Consider the following 17,037-nt stretch of genomic DNA (forward strand, 5'->3'; position numbering starts at 1 on the left):
ACCAACCCCTTGGCTTGCAAGTTAAAAAAAAATGGTAGCTCCTAAAAGTACGACCTCGACGGCGAACACCGCAAAGCAAAAATATACTTTCCAAAAGTTTTATCAAACAGGTCAGGCGACTGGCAAGTGGCAACTGACACTGAATGTTGATGCACGACTTCACTACGATATTGTGACAATGAATGGAGCGGCCAACTGAGGGCCAGAAGGCAGCTGTGTTTTATTCCACCATCGGTGGCGACCTGTAGGGGACGTTTTCAGTAGAGAATGTCGCCGGCGACCGGCCCATAGATAGGTGGCGCTGGCGGCGGTCGCAAGGGGCAGCTTCAACGCCGTCATTAGTCGCGCACTGGATAGTATCCACGCAGCGTGAAACCCAGAAACGAGGAGATAAAAATGCAAATATATAATTCAATTTCCAATCACAAGTCAACAACAACCAGCATACAAGCGTACTGCACCACAATGGTGCCCACCAGCATAAAAACGACACACACCAGCTGCGTGTCCCAACCAACAAGTCTCACCCGCTCGTAACAGCACTTAGTCAACAACTAGCGATTCTATTTGTATTGCAGACCTCCAAGAGGTCTACCGGGTGTTCACTAAAAAATGGGACAAATTTGTTTCGTGTGTATTTCGTGAAAAAATCACGCCAGTGAAACAAGTTCAGCACCACTACATTATCCTTCTTCTCCTCTTTCGAACTCTACAGCTCTCGAAGGCCTGTGTTCCCCTTGTCTGCCACAAAGCGGATCTTTGTCCGCGTGCGCCTCCATAGCTTTTGGCACGTGTCCGCCGTAATGGCAGCCATTTGGCGGCGGATTCGCTTGGTCAGCTGCTTCTTGGTCTCTGCTTCATAACCACCAGCGTACACACGTGACTTCAGAAGAGCCCAAAGTCGTTCGATGGGGCGGATTTGTGGTGCGGCTGGTGGGTTATCCTCCTTAGCCACAACAGGTATTTTCAGCTCTTCGAGGGTGGCAAGGACGTCCTTCTGGTAATGCGCCGGAGCGAGATCTGGCCAGAAAATAAACTTTTTACCACGGTAGTTGGCATCTACAAACTCCTTGAGCCTCGGTAGGCATTGGGTGCGGTAGACGTAGGCGTTCATTGCGCCACTCTCCATGATGAAGGGCTTGCTCAGCCCGTGTTCAGAAAAGGCCACCCAAACCATGACTTTTGGCGTGAACTTCTCCACTGTGGCGAACCGCACACCATCCCCGGCTCCAGATGCATCATCTGTATAAAATCCAACTTTTCCCGGCTGACTGTGACCTTTCATAGGGAAATATGACTCATCGTCCATGATAATTTGAGTTTTGTTGGTGGGCTTCATAGCGCTCCTTCGAAGCTTGCCACACCTGGTCTTCTGCTTTATTTTTTGGTCCTCTGTGGCCGCCGGAACACGCTTTCGGCGTCTGTAGCGTAACTTCGTCTTAGTGCTAAGTATTTTGCTGATGTAGCTGAGGCTTACACCAAACTTCCGTGCAGCCTTTCGCTGTGAGGCGCCGATGTGTTCCTTCATGTACCTTTGTAGGTTTAAGATCTCTTTTGGGGTCATTTTTTTCGCCTTCCGACCACTTCCCGGCTTCCTGCTAAGGGAGTCCCCTGTATCAAGCTTTTCCATGACGCGATACAGTGTTGTTTTCGAAATTCCCATCTTTTGGAAGTGTTTGTAAGTAAATGACTTCCCTTTGGACCAGTGCTCTTTATAAAAGGTGCCAATGAGCTCCCTTCGCTGTCTGCCTGTTAACCCGTCCATTTTGTCTGGGGGCTGATCAAAAATGAATTCAAGCGCGGTCATGTGTTAAAAATGTTGTATTTTCCACGTGCACTAAAATGCAGTAATCTATCCAGACGCACTTTCAACTGACAGCGCACAGAATATTGTCCCATTTTTTAGTGAACACCCTATATGTTGGTGAAATTGAACTAGGACAGCCACATCCACCTAACCGCCTTGAATCCCACCGCCCCAGAAGTCAGCCACTAATAAATACCACCTTTACCCGTCCCGGATCACAGTTGGACCGAATGCAACGAGCTGAGGCTGGCGAATCGATTGCAGCGAGCTCCAAGCATACTAGCGTGCTCTGACAGCAGTCCCCTGAAGCCGGCGCGGGTCCCACTGTCCCAGTTGGAGTGGACTGACTTCGGTGGGTGGCTCGGTGTGACTCTCGGCGGGCGGCGGAGCGGCGGCGGCCGACATCAGGCTGCGGTCTGCTCCCAGCGTGACCAGTAGTCGGCCGTCTGCATCTCAGCCAGGCGCGACACAGTGCGCTCGAACGCAAACAGCTCCTCCTCGCCGGTGAAGATGCTGGCCTCGGTGAGCTGACAAAGGCGAGCGGGACGGGGCACGGAGGGCGGTCAGAGTCACGAATAGAGCACGGGGTCAGGGGCAGACGCCGGGGAGGTGTATGAATGGAGGAGTACAAACTCAACGACGTAATTAGAGTAACGCACTCCAGATAGATGGTTGGTTTCTTCATATGGCATAAGCAATCAGCGCTAGGGATTTCAATTAAGCTCGCAAGTCACTCGAAGGTGAAATTTCTTTCCAATTTAATTACACTTCAATTTTATTATCAGTCTAGTACCTTCCACCTAAACTGCATTTTGATGGTCCATCACCATCCCGACCATAAGATATCCGAGTTCAGCCTCGTGTGCTCACCGAGTCATTGGTCAGCTTCAGGTCGTCCATGAGTGCCCGTTTGTCGTCGTCCACGTCCATGTCTTTATCGGCGGTGAAAAGTTCCTTGAGCGGCACGTCTGCGCTGATGACGACACGCACCTGTCGATGAGACCGCTTACCATCAGAGACGGTCGGATATTGATCCCCCTCCGGCTGGGGGAGGGGGGGGGGAGCGGTAACAGCGCGAGCAGACCGGCGGTTATTGGAGCCAATCACGCTCGACGCGCCGGCAGAGCGCGCGACACTGGATAGTAATTGCGATCGCTTCCGCTGCTAGGGGATGGATCGGCAAGGAGCAGACTGATCATCGGGTGTCCCGTGACAGAAGGTCCGCTGCTGACGTATGTGATAAGCTATATTGGACGTTATTAACACAAAGTCTACGTATTGCGCTTAACATTGTCGGAACAGTATCATCCGACTGGTATCGACTCCACTGTACGGAGACGCCAAGTGAATGAATGATCGCCGCATTGGCTTCATGACTTCCGACTTACATGGTGGTCATACAGCGTGTCCATCAGCGTGATGAAGCGCCGCGCCTGCGCCCGCTTCTTGGTGTTGAGCTGCGGAACGTCTCTGATGATGACCGTGTGGAAGAACTGCGCCATTGTCAGGTAGTCGGCGGCTCCCAGCGGCTGACGAGCGGGGCAGGGACGAAACAACGTCAGAACAACGCTATAGAAGTTTGTAATACACTGACCAGACATTTGTCAAATTTGATTGCAAGCATCGACCGGTGCTGCCGCCATACCTACTAACATAAAACGTCACAATCAGGACACCGTAGAACGAAATATCATTAAATTGATCATTTTATTCCTAGTATCTCCCAAATTTAGTATCTTGAAAAGCTAAAAATGCCATCATAAAATTAATCATAAACAATAAACATGATGAATATTGAATGGATTCGTATGTTACCAGGTGAGATCCTGGACTACTGTCGTCATCATACCGAGAGGGTTATTGTATTGGGTAATACACACGTGTCCGATGCATATTTACGTCTGGACAACGAGTTGCGTTGGAGAGGCCGGAAATAGTGGCGATTTCAGGACCGCAAGAATGGACCGTCATTGGAATGATTCTTTTTTAAACCGTGCACTGTTTTCGGCCGGAATTTAATAGTTGATACAAAATATTTTGTAATTACGTTGTCACCAAGAATGAATGCAATCAGGGCTAAATTTTTAATACTATTGCATTTTGTCAAGAAGCATATAGTGCTGTTATGTTGCAGTTTTAGCGCGTTTGTTACAAAATATGAAGCGAATAAGCGTCAGTGTAATTCATCAACAGTGCCAGAAGTTAACTTGATGGAAAGATATGCTAATTGCTCTTGTCCATCCACTAAAATTTATTAAATATTTTGCTTTGTGTATTCCAAAAGGAGAGGGAACCATTTCATTTGTGCCTTCATGTCAGAATTGAAGGTGGATCATTAAATTTTCAACGCAGTTTACAAACAAGCATTTCAATTTGGTCTTTCTCGTTTATAAGCAGTGGCTAAGAAAAGGTTGATCAATCCTGAAGTTCAGTCATCGTACCTCAACTTGGCAGCAAGATTCCCCAAGGACAGAGGATATATTGTATACATGTCCTGTAAATCAAAACAAACAAGCATTTGGTCTTTCTCGTATATAAGCAGTGGCTAAGAAAAGGTTGATCAATCCTGAAGTTCAGTCATCATACCTCAACTTGGCAGCAAGATCCCCCAAGGACAGAGGATATATTGTAAACCTGTCCTGTTAATCAAAACATTTTTGTGCCTACAAAGGCTTAAGTTATCTGTGGTGTGTTCGGAGTTAGGCTATATGGCTGTTTTTGTTGTATGTTTATGTGGAGATTGAATATAACTGTGACCCTGTGCTTGTTTGTATACTTACGGTCAAACAGGGAACAGCACATTCACATAACATACTCAGTACCTAACTCATAGCTGAACCCTGCAGGATCTGTACTTGTTCTCATGTCTCGAGCATTAACAAAGCACTAAAGTAGCTTAGTAATCATTTCCCACATTTTTTGAGCATCTAACATGACATACAGCAGTGCAGAGCAGCTTCAGAGAAGAAACACTTTAAATGCACAGACTCACACCAGCCACCCAATGAGCCAGTTCCTCAGTTGACTGTTTCTCTGGATGCAGCTTGGCAATGTGAGCTATAAGTCTAACTTTTGGCAAGTTGAAGGTTAGCAGGTAAGATTGAGTTAGGGTGAGTACCTACCTATAACTGGGTGCTACTGCCATGCAGGTCTTGGGTAGGCTGCTAATATGTGTGATGATTGAGGTTAGGTCAGCTGTCAGGTTAGTCAGGTTCAGGTATGCTCATTGCTCAGGTCACATTTTTATGGACATTTGGCAAATTAAAAACTAGCAATCTAATCTCAGCTAACCCAACTAAACATACACAACTATACTGACTATAGGAACTGAGCACCTACCTACTTGTGCCTACATCTCATACCACGTCAAAGTAGAGTTCCTTGGTGGAAGATTACCCTCAGTACTTTTTATCCCAGCCCTGTAAAGAAAACTAATACTTCTAAGCTCTGAGTCACTGCTAGCCATCCACAGGAAGAAACGCTGAGACTGAGAGCTTTGCCATTGTATATTGGACCAATAATGACTATCACGAATGACTATGAACACATAATATGATCACCTCGTTGCATGGATTGTCACATTGACAATCCTTCTTTGACAATCCTTTACTACAATCCTTTTTTCAAGAAATACAGTGATGATGATTAACATCAAAATCAACATAAAGTGGATTTAGTGATCCAAGCTTTCTCCTCCAGTAGCAATGGAATGATCGCATGTTTCATTTGCCAGACACTGAGTATACTGATGCACTGGCACATTACAATCTGCATAGCATCTAAGCATAGTAAAACTGCCCAAGTCCATTCATTCTAGATTTAAACTTGATAGTTAGCACTAATTTATCTTGCTGTTGTAAGTTATCATTCAATATTCATACCAATACATCAATATGCGCTCATCAGTCAACATTTTCTGGCATGATCCTGCTCAGCGTGCTCTTCAGTATTGCTCCAAGGTCTGCAATACTATAGCTTGTTTTTGGACAATAAGCTCTTTTAATTTTACTTTTTCCTGCTGATATATGAGCCCGATCAACTTGCGTTTATCAACCAAAATTTCATAACTTGTTCAACTTGATATTGATATTGCTCAGGAGTCAGGAGCTCTGTCAGCCTCCTGGATACTTAAGATTGTTTTCGGTAAAACTTCAGTTTTTTACATTAAAGAAACACAATTTTGATTTGTTTTCAGTCAACATGCTTCTTAAATATGATATAAGTCAATCTTCAGGGATTCAAAACGTCCAACAAAACGACGTACAAGAGCAAGAAAACCAACAGATAAACTAAAAAATGGCCTTGGAACAGAGCCAAGTCATGGATGAGAGATATAATCTCTCATCCATAATATAATCATCATAATATAATCATCTCATCCTGTAATCTCTCATCCATGGCCAAGTGGTGCTCCATTTGTTTGTTTACAATGATTGTAGTGCTGATGTATTTTTAGGACTCTGAACGTCGGCTTATAAAAAATGAAACGTTTTTACAAAAGTTGTAAGGCAAGTAATATTTATCTGAAAGAACTAAAATATTCAAAAGCCAAACACTATGAAATACATGAATCGGAACGAAAAAGTAACCCAAAAATCCAGCCTAATCACCGACTCCTAAAACTGCAATACAATCAGCACTTTTCCCCGCAACTCGTTGTCCAGACGTAAATATGCGTGTCCGATCTCATTTCCCTTATTACGTGTAAAGTCGTCTCCCCCACGTGACTAACGACACGCACCCCGCTGACCGGAGAAGTGACGGAAATGAGAGATCGGGAGCCGAACCATTGAGCGGGGCACGAAAGACTGGCCACACTTCGGGGATCGTCTAGCATGGAGCACGCTGGCATTGTCACCACTTATTTCGTTTTCCTTTATTCAATCATCCCTTCAACAGGCTTTTTTGCGCCCACTTACAGGAGGGCTTCTACTCCTTCATATCCTCCCCCCCCACCCCGGAGCTACGGCTAATGCGGGAGCCCAATCCACTCCTGGTGATGCTGGGGACGACGCCCGCGGAACGGCACTGGAGATATTTTACTATGAGAAAACATATCGACAGTTCCGAGCAAGAACATCCTAAGTGTCAAATTTTTCGAAATTGAGAATTTTATACCATTCGACTCAGCTTGTCGAGCTGAGTCGAATGGTATAAAATCTCAACTTCGAAAAATTTGACACTTAGGATGTTCTTGCTCGGAATTGTCGATACTGAACACAGCAAAACACAATGTTCTACACACCAGCTCACCCTGTCACCCCAAATAACCCAGCTGACCGTGTAGGTACTATGCACACCGCACAGTACACACATTACCGACACCTAATCCACTGACCCGGTCACAGAGCTCGGAGAAGGTGCAGTCGGCCACCTGGCCGCACGTACGCTCAAACTGCACGTCTCGGCCGCGCACGTGCAGCAGCCGGGGCCGCACCACGTCCGTCTCGCGGGCGCAGAGCACCTTGAAGAGCCGGCGCAGGCCAGAGTCGGCGTCACCGTCACTCTTCCTGGCCGACACAGCAACGGAATACGCGTCAGTGCGCATATTTACACAGACTTACATAGACTTGTATAGAGGCTTGTATAGAGGAGGAGAAATGACGGATAGAAGGAGAAATGACGGAGAGAAGGAGAAATGACGATACCCGCGAATCTATTGGTCAATGGCTTATTGGGGAATGACGGTAGGCGGTCGCTAGTACGGCATGAAACTCAAACGATATTGATACCAACGATATTGGCAGGATGGATGCACTCAGCCTATCTAAATCAGTCACACCCGAAGCGGCACCACAAATAAAACATGTCCTCGTAATGCTGGCAATAATGTTTGTGACATTTCGTCCGAAGTAAAAGAAATGCAAACAAAGCGTCCAAAACAACTTAATCTTCGCAAATCATCACCAATCGACCCACTCAGCGGTCGGAGGATGGGACTCACAGGAAATAGGTTTTCTCCTGGCTGGCAGCTCCCATGAGCCGATAGTCGATTCCCGAGTCGAGGCACTCCACGTAGCAGTGCTCCTTGAGCACGGGGATGAAGGGCAGGAAGTTGCCGCGCTGCAGACCGTTCTTGTAGAGGTCGTCCGGCGGTCGGTTGCTCGTCGCCACCACAATCACGCCGTTGTAGAAGAGGGAGGTGAACAGTCGCTTCAGGATCATGGCGTCGGCAATGTCGGTCACCTGTTCTGGCACAGCGGAGGGAAAGGTGTCGTCAGTCAGGTGAGGTGATGTAGGAAGTGTATAGTACTGTGGTCTGTGTATAGTAAAAAACCATTGTTTGTCTACCAAAAAAAAAAAAAAAAAAAACAATATATATCAGTCATTCACAAATACAAACCCACTCAAGAAAATCACAGAAAAAAATCATGAAATGTCAGTCAGCACACATCCAAGGTCATCATTCTAGTTTCTCCGTCGTAAAGGCCGCACAAATCGACTTTCTACCCATCACCAAGCTGAGAATTATGAATCCTTCGCCACCACTGACCTGAAACTCGTCGAAGCAAATGAGCCACACCTCATCGGCGATGGCCTCGGCGACCGGTCGGATCGGGTCGAACGCGCGCGGCTTGGTGTCGCTGCTCTGAATCGCCGCGCGCTGTTTGGCCTCGTGGATTCTCCGGTGCACGTCCAGCATGAAGGCGTTGAAGTGCACGCGCCGCTTGTGTGGCGTGTCCACGCAGTCGTGGAACAGGTCCATCAGCATCGTCTTGCCGGTGCCGACGGTACCCCAGAGGTAGAGGCCGCGCGGCCGTCGACTTGACGACGCGCCCAGCGAGAAGAGCCGCGACAGGAGCGAGCGGCGCGGCGGCGAGTAGCCGTCCAGGCTGCGGTGAATCTGGTCGAGCCGCTTCACGATGGCCGCCTGGTACTCGTCGGCGTACAGGGAGCCGTCGGCCAGCCGGCGCTGGTACACGGCCAGGGGTCCGCCGGGCGCCGCCGCCGCCGACAGCAGTCGCGTCCCCAGTCGGCGGGAGGCCACTGCCGCCGCAGTGCCGCACACTGCCCGCTGCAGGGTCATTGCTGCAGTCCGCTGCCTCTCCCTGAATAGGAAACAGACCCATGTCAGGGGCAGCAGATGGCATCAAAGTGCAGCAGACAACATTTTGAATCGTAAATATTTTAGTGCTGGTTTTCATAAAAAATAACAGCTCATTAGATGGTAAACCATTTGAGTCCAAAATTCATTTGAATAGGTCTAATGCTAGGTCAAGGATATGTCAACTAAAAGTTACAATTTCAACATCACTAGGCAGGGGTGTAACTTTTGCTTTTGAGATGGGGGTGCACTTGGTGATGGGGGCGACCTTCAGTGAGGATAGGGGCGCATCCAAGGAGCATACATGGTGCATATCTCTCAACAGGCGCGCACACAGGATTTTTTAACGGGGGGGGGGGCACGACCTGCAAACTGGGGCCCTCCATGCCGAAGGACCACAGACCCCAGCCAAAAAAGTTCCCCAACGTGATTATATTTCGGTCGACTTGAAACTTAGCTTCTGTCGATACATGATAAAACAATTTCTTCAGTTCCCGTCCAATTTTCAAAGCATTAAATGCTCCATTTTTTGTTTACGCAGCATGTTTCATTCAAATACGATCCAGTGAGTCGTTATCACCATTTTAATGTCTCTCAATTTCGGTAAAATGCTTCGGTAAATGCTAAAATAAAATGTTTGTTGGTATATTTCGAAATTCAGACCTAAGAGTGATCACCATTTTGTGTTCCTCCAATTTAGTTTGAACACAGTCTGATGCTGCAAATGGGATTGCAGTTCAATTATATTAACCCAAGGCCCTCTATCCGGCGCACCGATAAACGGGTGTCAAGGCTTCTACTTATAGGTACAAGAACTTTTCAAATAAAATGAATATTTTTTCATGTGCAGTTTTAATTGTAAGAGCACTAAACACCCCAATGTTAGAGTCCAATGGTACAAAATTGGGTATTACAAAATGACATTAAATTCGTTTGCACGAATATCAATCAATCAAATTTATAACGAAATTGCATTTAGCTTTTTCATTCCGAAATTTTATAGAATCGGGGTGCCCTTTTTACGCTCGGCGACTGATGACACCCACTTTTGCTGGAATCACCTCTTTTATTGGGCGCCTTTCTTCTGCTGGGGTCGCCTCTCTCTTGCTGAGGTCACCCCTCTTCTGCTCGGCGGGACTTGCTTCTGATGGGCGCTCCTCTGCTGGGGTCTCACACTTTTCTGCTGGAGACTGACACTTCCCTTCCCGGGTATGCCCTATTTTTCTAGAGGCGTCCCTCTTCTGCCGGGCGAGCCCAACTTCTGCTTAAGTCGCTCGACCTTTTCTACTGAGGGCGCCCTTCTTACTCGGCGAGCCCAACTGCCGCTTGAGGTGTCCCATTTTTATTGGATGCGCCCCCTTCTGCGGGCAGCGCCCCTCTTTTGCGGGGCTGCCCCTCTTCTGCTGGAGGCGCCCTCGCCCATCTTCTGGTGGCGGCGCCCCTCTTCTGTTGAAACCGCCCCTCTTCTGCGGGTGCGTACTCGACTTCTGCTGAAGGTGCTCGGCAATGTCTGTTGGGGGCATTGCTCTTTTGCTGGGGAGCCCCTGTTCTGCTGGGGATGCCCCACTTCCGTCGGAGCCGCTGGGGACGCCCCGCCTCTGCTGGGGGCGCCCCCGGCCCCACTGCTGCTGGACGAACCCAACTTTTCCTCCAGGTGCCCCTTTTGTATTGGGGCGCCTCTATTCTTTAGGCATCCCTCTCCTGGTAGAGCGCCCCTTTCTGCTGGGGCGGCCCTATGCTGGGGGTACTCTTCTGCTGGGGGCGCCCCACTACTACTGGACGAGCCCAACTTTTGCTTGAGTAGCCCCAATTATATTGGAGTGCCTCTCTTCTTCTGGAAGCATCCCTCTTCTGGTGGGGCGCCCCCTTTCTGCTGGGTGGCCATTCCTGTGTTGAGGGCGCTCCTTTTCTGCTGGAGGCATCTCTCTTCTGGTGGGGCGCCGCCTTTCTGGTGGGGCGCCCCCTTTCTGCTGGGGTGCCCTTCTTCTGGTAGGGCGCGCCTCTGCTGGTGAGGCGCCCCTTTCTGCTGGGGTCGCCCGTATTCTACTGAGGGCGCTCTTCTACTGGGCGAATCCAAGTTCTGCTTGTGGGCCTCATTCATTCCTACTAGGGGCGCCTCTCCTCCGCTGGGGCGCCAGTCTTATGCTTGACGATCCCAACCTACGTTGGAGGTGCCCCACTTCTGCCTCGGGCGCTCCACTTTTGCTGAGAAAGTCCCGTTCTTGCCGGGGTGCCCCTTTCACCCATTTTTGGGGAGCGATACGACTGGACGCTTTCCAAGCCCGCAGGCAGCACGACGCCGGTCACGAGACGGAATGTAGCCGGGATATCACCCTCACCATCTGCTGCTCAAGAGCTTATCGGTGTCGGACAGCGTGTGGGGCGCCGCTTAGCCTATGGGGGTGCACTTTGACGTGATGGGGGTGCACTTTCAGGGGATGGGGGTGCACCTGCACCCCCATACATATAGAAAGTTACACCGCTGTCACTAGGCACTACTTTTACACTTAGACAGAGAAGAGTTGTTGGGCAGAGACCAGAGTTCAGCCGGAATACACTCAGAATGATAGACTGGGAAAAATCCACACAGAGGCAGATCCAGTTCAGAGTTTTTTTTGGGGGGGGGGGCAAACCATAATAATTTATTGATTCTTTCCATCCCTCGTCCATAGGCGTAATGTTAAAATTATGCCGTTTGGGGTCTGGGGAGGCATTCCCCCCCCCCCCCCCCCCCCCTGGATCCACCACTGAATCCACACACTGTGCTGGATGCCTGTGAAACTTATGTGCTGAAATTTTGCACCAGTGAATTAGCATTGAAATTATAATGTTTGTGCCTAGAGCTTCATGCTTCTTCTTTGAGCCAAAATTGAGTCACTTTAACATAAATACCAACAAAGGCTACTTAACCATGGAGTGTGCTCCTGGCCAGAACTTCTGGTCTAAAAAAAAAGTGGAGTTGTGTTCAGAGTGTCTCCGACGTGCAAGCTAGGATCCGTCCATCTAATTGAGAATTTTAATTGAGATCAGTGACTGCTCATTCCTCATTGGAGTTAGCAGCTTTCAAAACCACACGCTTTTTGAATGTATCACACTGTTGGGCAGATGTGTTGAATTTAGTGTGCTTAAATTGCATGTTATAACCAGGCTAGGGCTTCGGACTAGCCTTGAGGATGCTATTGCGTCAAAACATTAGTTGGCAGCCATGCACCATACCTCAACCTAATCAGCCATCACTCATCAGGGCATGTGGTTAAGCCAAATGTGGGCCAAAATATTCAGTACAATCCACCAGACATATTCGACACAGCATGTAGCTTTTTTCCAGTCCAGTTTCAGAACTTACAATTTCAAGAAATTGGAAAAAATGACATTTCCTAAGCTTCAGCTGCATATATGTAGGTATTATATGCTTAGCGCTTACCCGATTTATCGTCTATTATCTAACCAAATATCTCCTTAACAATACTGTCATTTTTCTAAAGAATTGTCTTTCATTTCTATTTGAATAAGCACACTGAAAGAATCATCTCTGATTCGATTTTTTATAATTTCAATTTCCACAAACTTGCATAAAAATCACCAAGCGTCATGATTGAATTAGTGGCTTCATAATTGTCTCTATTGTTTGCTTCCAAATTTGCAGCTTGAATGAAATCCTTCACTTTTGCCAAATGCCGTGTGCAAGTATAAGCATGGTATAAGTAAAGTAATCTTGGTGCATACGGGCGTCAAATCCCCAGTGTATATAAATACAAATCCCGATCAAATCCCAGCTCCCAAGTCCCACTCCCAACAGCAATTATGATTTTATTTGAGACCCTTTCATTCATTAAAAAAGATTTTTCGCTAAACACAGTAATTAAATGTATGTATTATTGTTCGGAGATTGGACGGTGTTTGCACCACTGGACTTTGGAGAAGAGCGCTTACGGTTCCCCTCCACACACATGCTGCAAGTTGCAACTGCCTTGCAGCAAATCGAATGTCTTTTCCAAGGCAAGGGCGACCTCACCACCTTTCTGCACACATTGATATGATATAGCCGACGACGTAGAAACTAGAACTACCACATTTTCCCGTGTTTTCGAGAATGGAAAATAGGCTGTCACGAGCGCCACTTCAGTCAGGGTCCTGGACCTGTTTCGACGAAACAGTTCAGGGATCAGGACGCGACTACAGCTATTTGAAATATCACCACCCACCAGCTACCCTCTCTCCTCCCAAAGCTGGTGTAGCGCCTCTCGGACACGAGCATAACAAAGCGAAACCAGACAGTTACGATTGTATTGTATGCATTCAGGCAAATCGGTCAGTGGATATTCGGGCTTTGACGAGCAGGTGGGCGGCAAACCATGCAATCAAAGTGGGATGAGAAAAGAAAAGTTGGCCGGCAATTTCGGAATTCTTGGCCAATGAAAAAGTCACAACGATTCAGGATCAGCGCCGGAACACTTGGGTGCGCCGGCCCGTTGCCTGCACTGAACATTGTACAGACCAGCCCCGGGTCCCGGCTCGAACAAGAAGCACGCCGCGTATACTTACACAGACCTCAAGGCAATTAGGAGAGCGCCCGGGACCGGCGGGCACCCGGCGTGACCGCCCACCGGGGGCCAAGGCAAAACAAGGTCCAAACGACGCACCGCGCTAACTTAGAGTACACAACAGACTGGTTCTACGAGGTATAAAGACACAGTTTCAAAATACGATGATCGGTGACCAGATTCGATAGGGCTATCTCACTGATCTTTCTCTCTCTCTCAGACACACTCGCGCTGCTCGGCACACAGTCACACGGCGTCCGGCCGGCCCGCCACCAGCGCGGCCCGGCGGCCGGCCGCGGCGGCGGGCCCTCGGCTGAGATCAGCTGTGTCCCGGCCGGCGGCGTCCCGGGTCGCCCTGGCACCCCGTATACAGCCAATGGAAAGTGATAACACGCGTGTGCAGAGGAGCCGAGGCCGGTCGGCCGTGTCGGACGTCCGGCTCGCTCGGCGCGCGATTGTACTGGTGCAAGTCTTGAGGCCGGCCGGCCGCTCAGAGCAGCTTCTCGCCCATCCAGCCGCCGTCGCTGGGACTGCCCAGGCGGAGGTCACAGAGTGAGGCGGCGGCGGTGGCGGCCAGCGCTGCCGGCCGCTCGGCCTGCAACAGGCGGCAGCCGGGTCAGCGCGCGCGCCCGCCGGCCGCCAAAGGCACCGAGACACGCAGTCGGACCCACACTCGCGGCGCCGCTCCCTCTCACACACAGCTCGGCATCGTATGTACACACAGCGGCGGCTGCGCCCCTGCGGCTCTGCAGCACCCAGCCCGGCTCCGGAACAGTGGCCGTCCCGGCGGCCCCGAGCACACCGACTCCCCACAGCGGTCCCCGCTCGCGGGACGGAATCATGACCCAACCAGGCACGTGCCGCATGCAACGACCACACCGAAAGGGAGAATGGTCCGACGCACCAGGACAGTAAATAGGCTACATCAGGCACACCCCAGCCAGTACAACGAGGAATTACGAAGGGGTGGCTGCTAGGCACGTGACAAAAGATCGAAGGGAGTCAACAACGCAACCTATGGTAGATAGATTGCAGATATTCTGTAGATCAAGTTGACATAAAACTAAGCATTCGTCTACGCTGTGGATACAGCAAATATGGAGACAGTTCAGCAAAGTATCTCATGCAGTCGCGATCTCCAATAAATAAGTGCTAGAGGAAGCAGACCCAATTCAGTCATGCAAACATGAAATAATCTACGAAAAAGAAAGATACATTACAGAAGAGAATAACAATTTCTCAAGTCTGCTTTCCCACCAACAGCTGATCCCGAAGAGACTCCCATTCAGAGCAATCTACGCATCTCCCAAGGGCTGGTCGACATCCCTCGGTGTCTTTTCCCACGGGCCGAACAAGCACCCCGGACATAGAAAGACTGCCACTACGCCCGCTAGCGGCAGCGCCGGACCCAGTCCGGCTTGGTCGGTCGGCCGCCGCGCGGCGCGCGCGCAAGCAGGGTCTCGGGCACACTCAGCAGGCGCCGTACACACGTGCTACACCCTGCGGCTGCTCCCTTACGGCCGAGAGCTCTGTCGGCGGCTGTTCCGGCGCACCGGGCGGCACTCTGCAACACAGCACCGGCGCCGGTCAGACGTCAGTTGGCGGAGGGGAGCGGGGCGCAGGAACGCAGGGGCGCCGGTCAGACGCCAGTTGGCGGAGGGGAGCGGGACGCAGGAAGGCAGGGGCGCCGGTCAGCAGTCAGTCGGCGGAGAGGGGTGGGACGAAGCTGGTACGCTGGGGCGCCGGCGCCGGTCAGACGCCAGTTGGCGGAGAGGGGTGGGACGCAGGAACGCAGGGGCGCCGGTCAGACGCCAGTCGGCGGAGGGGAGCGAGGCGCAGGTGCGCCGGCGCCGGTCAGACGCCAGTTGGCGGAGGGGAGCGGGGCGCAGGAACGCAGGGCGACAGCCGGGAGACGGCACCGCCCAGTGGATGTTTAACACTCGGTAAAATGCATGGTACACACAGCCATAACGACACAACTATGAAGGCAGATGCTTTAGCGGCAGCTACATATATACAATAAAATATCGGAAAACTATCTCGTTTTGATTTCCTAATCAGGCCAGAATCCCGATTAATGGTGTTTGGAGCGCAATGTAATATGCATCACAGCCCAGTAATCCTCCAAAACTTCTGAATACTGTTATCATTTGGTAGTGCAATATGACGATACTGTCTCAGTGCAACCTTTATAGCTAGCATGTCAGGATAATATCGTCGCTGGTTGCTATGCCTCCAATATCCACCTAAAAAGCTAGACAAGCTGCTCAAAACCGGCGCAGAGCTAATAGCGTCCTCTCAAGTACACTAACGTCAGAGCAGCAAGAAAATACTCGAACGGCCGCTATCGCACCCATGGGATTCCCCTTGGCGACGGATAACGACCCATCATTGTATGGAATGTACCAACTGAACCGTCCGCACTTCACACTCGACACTCAACAGTCAAGCGCATGAGTCACGGAGATCACAAGATCTCCCTCTCAGCCACTTGAAACACCCAGTCCTTTGACCACCCGCGTCTCCGCCCGACCCTCCCCGACCCGACTATGCGGGCCGGAACTCACGGTTGCCGGCCGACGTGCGCCGGCACTGAGCGTCAGTTGGGCAGGTCGTCGGACACAAACTTCTTCAGCCGCTCCAGGTACTGGCCGTGTACCTCGATATCATTGTGGCCGGCCCCCTGGCGACGGGTGGGGGGTAAGTATAGGTCGGCGGACGGTCAGCCCCGTACGGGTCAGCGGGTGGTCAGCACATACGGGTCATACAGACAGCTGGGAGCCTATGCCCGCACGTCAGACCCGGACGGCGGACCTGGTGCCAATGGGGATACACATTATGCATGAGGCAGTTATTTATGCACCATGCAATTTTATACACACGGAGGCCAGAGAAAATGAGGTGTTAACGTGAAGTCCGTCGAATATAAGGGCCACACACGATCGACGGGGCATTCATTGTTATCGACTAGTCATTTAACAATCGAATGTTTGCTGAGATAGGCTCCCAATCTGACTCAGCCACAGTTGCCTCTATAGTAGTCTATCCCACGGCCGATATCAGAGATATGGCGCCTGTCTCCGCCCTTTGACCTGTCAGCAATCTGCTGTCGGGGGTCAGAGTGCCGTCTGGGGCAGACCGGAGTCTCACCTCGACCCAGAGCGGCTCGACGGCGCGCGGACACTTGGCGTGGATGGCCAGGCCGTGTGAAAAGTCGATCACCTCATCCTCCGTGCCGTGAATCACCAGCACCGGAGACTTGATCTTCGGCGCCTTGTCGATACTGAAACGCCAAAAGGAACGTCGTCACGGTGCAAGGATTTACGGGAAGTTTGCGCGTTGTCATAGCAACGCTGATAGGCGCAGCTACAAACAACACAGAAATACAGATCCAGCTTGCTGGAGTTCCAATTATTGCAGAACGGTCGACACAACAAAATTGTGCACATGTTTGCACCGCTGTGTTTATGTGAAAGCCGACTGGTTTTTCAACCGGAAAAATCATGCCCCGGTCATTGAATCACGGCCGGTCGTGCAGTTTTGGTGTGCACCGCTCGGTTTGGGGAAGACGGACAGAGACACATACAGCTAACGGTGCCCCGAAACCGGCCCGGCGGCAAACTTCCGCGAGCGGCGCCCGG

At 50.3% G+C, this 17,037-nt stretch overlaps 2 protein-coding genes across 6 annotated transcripts in view; both read right to left on the reverse strand.

Moving 5' to 3' along the window:
* Positions 1-391: 391 nt before the first annotated feature.
* On the reverse strand, positions 392-12,457 carry LOC122372076 (putative ATPase N2B). 2 transcript variants are annotated; one of them, XR_006254812.1, is made up of 8 exons: positions 12,277-12,457; positions 8,301-8,856; positions 7,752-7,993; positions 7,146-7,317; positions 3,196-3,336; positions 2,678-2,797; positions 1,920-2,334; positions 392-594 (listed from the first exon to the last, which is right to left on the reverse strand). XR_006254812.1 is itself a non-coding variant. In XM_043348957.1 (7 exons), exons 2-7 carry the CDS (start codon positions 8,832-8,834, stop codon positions 2,212-2,214), a joined length of 1,332 nt encoding a protein of 443 aa, XP_043204892.1. In that variant the 5' UTR covers positions 8,835-8,856; positions 12,277-12,457; the 3' UTR covers positions 392-2,211. The 2 variants fall into 2 exon arrangements, 1 of the variants encoding a protein (XP_043204892.1); XM_043348957.1 differs by having other exon boundaries at positions 392-2,334.
* Positions 12,458-13,118: 661 nt separating this feature from the next.
* Positions 13,119-17,037, reverse strand: part of LOC122372090 (alpha/beta hydrolase domain-containing protein 17B-like) — a 66,492-nt gene continuing 62,573 nt past the window's right edge. For 2 of the 4 annotated variants that reach the window (XM_043348977.1, XM_043348971.1), the window contains 4 exons: positions 16,547-16,679; positions 15,964-16,079; positions 14,915-14,960; positions 13,119-13,991 (listed from right to left, as the gene is read on the reverse strand). In XM_043348977.1, coding sequence (XP_043204912.1) covers positions 15,996-16,079; positions 16,547-16,679 — 217 coding nt within the window. In that variant the 3' untranslated portion in view covers positions 13,119-13,991; positions 14,915-14,960; positions 15,964-15,995. Of the gene's footprint in view, positions 14,961-15,963; positions 16,080-16,546; positions 16,680-17,037 lie in introns of all 4 variants that reach the window. The other 2 variants (XM_043348966.1, XM_043348965.1) reach the window with 1 other exon arrangement.

The sequence above is a fragment of the Amphibalanus amphitrite genome, unplaced genomic scaffold (assembly GCF_019059575.1).
Source record: "Amphibalanus amphitrite isolate SeventyFive unplaced genomic scaffold, NRLGWU_Aamphi_draft 000036F_arrow, whole genome shotgun sequence".
Classification (NCBI taxonomy): Eukaryota; Metazoa; Arthropoda; class Thecostraca; order Balanomorpha; family Balanidae; genus Amphibalanus; species Amphibalanus amphitrite.

Bases quoted from the DNA above. Each gene is read 5' to 3' on its own strand.
- LOC122372076 (XM_043348957.1), bottom strand. From the start codon at position 8,834: ATGACCCTGCAGCGGGCAGTGTGCGGCACTGCGGCGGCAGTGGCCTCC. The intron at 7,318-7,751 runs GTGAGTCCCATC...TGTGTCGGCCAG, and splicing joins CAGGAGAAAACCTATTTCCT to GAAGAGTGACGGTGACGCCG. The intron at 2,798-3,195 runs GTAAGTCGGAAG...TCTCATCGACAG, and splicing joins ACACGCTGTATGACCACCAT to GTGCGTGTCGTCATCAGCGC.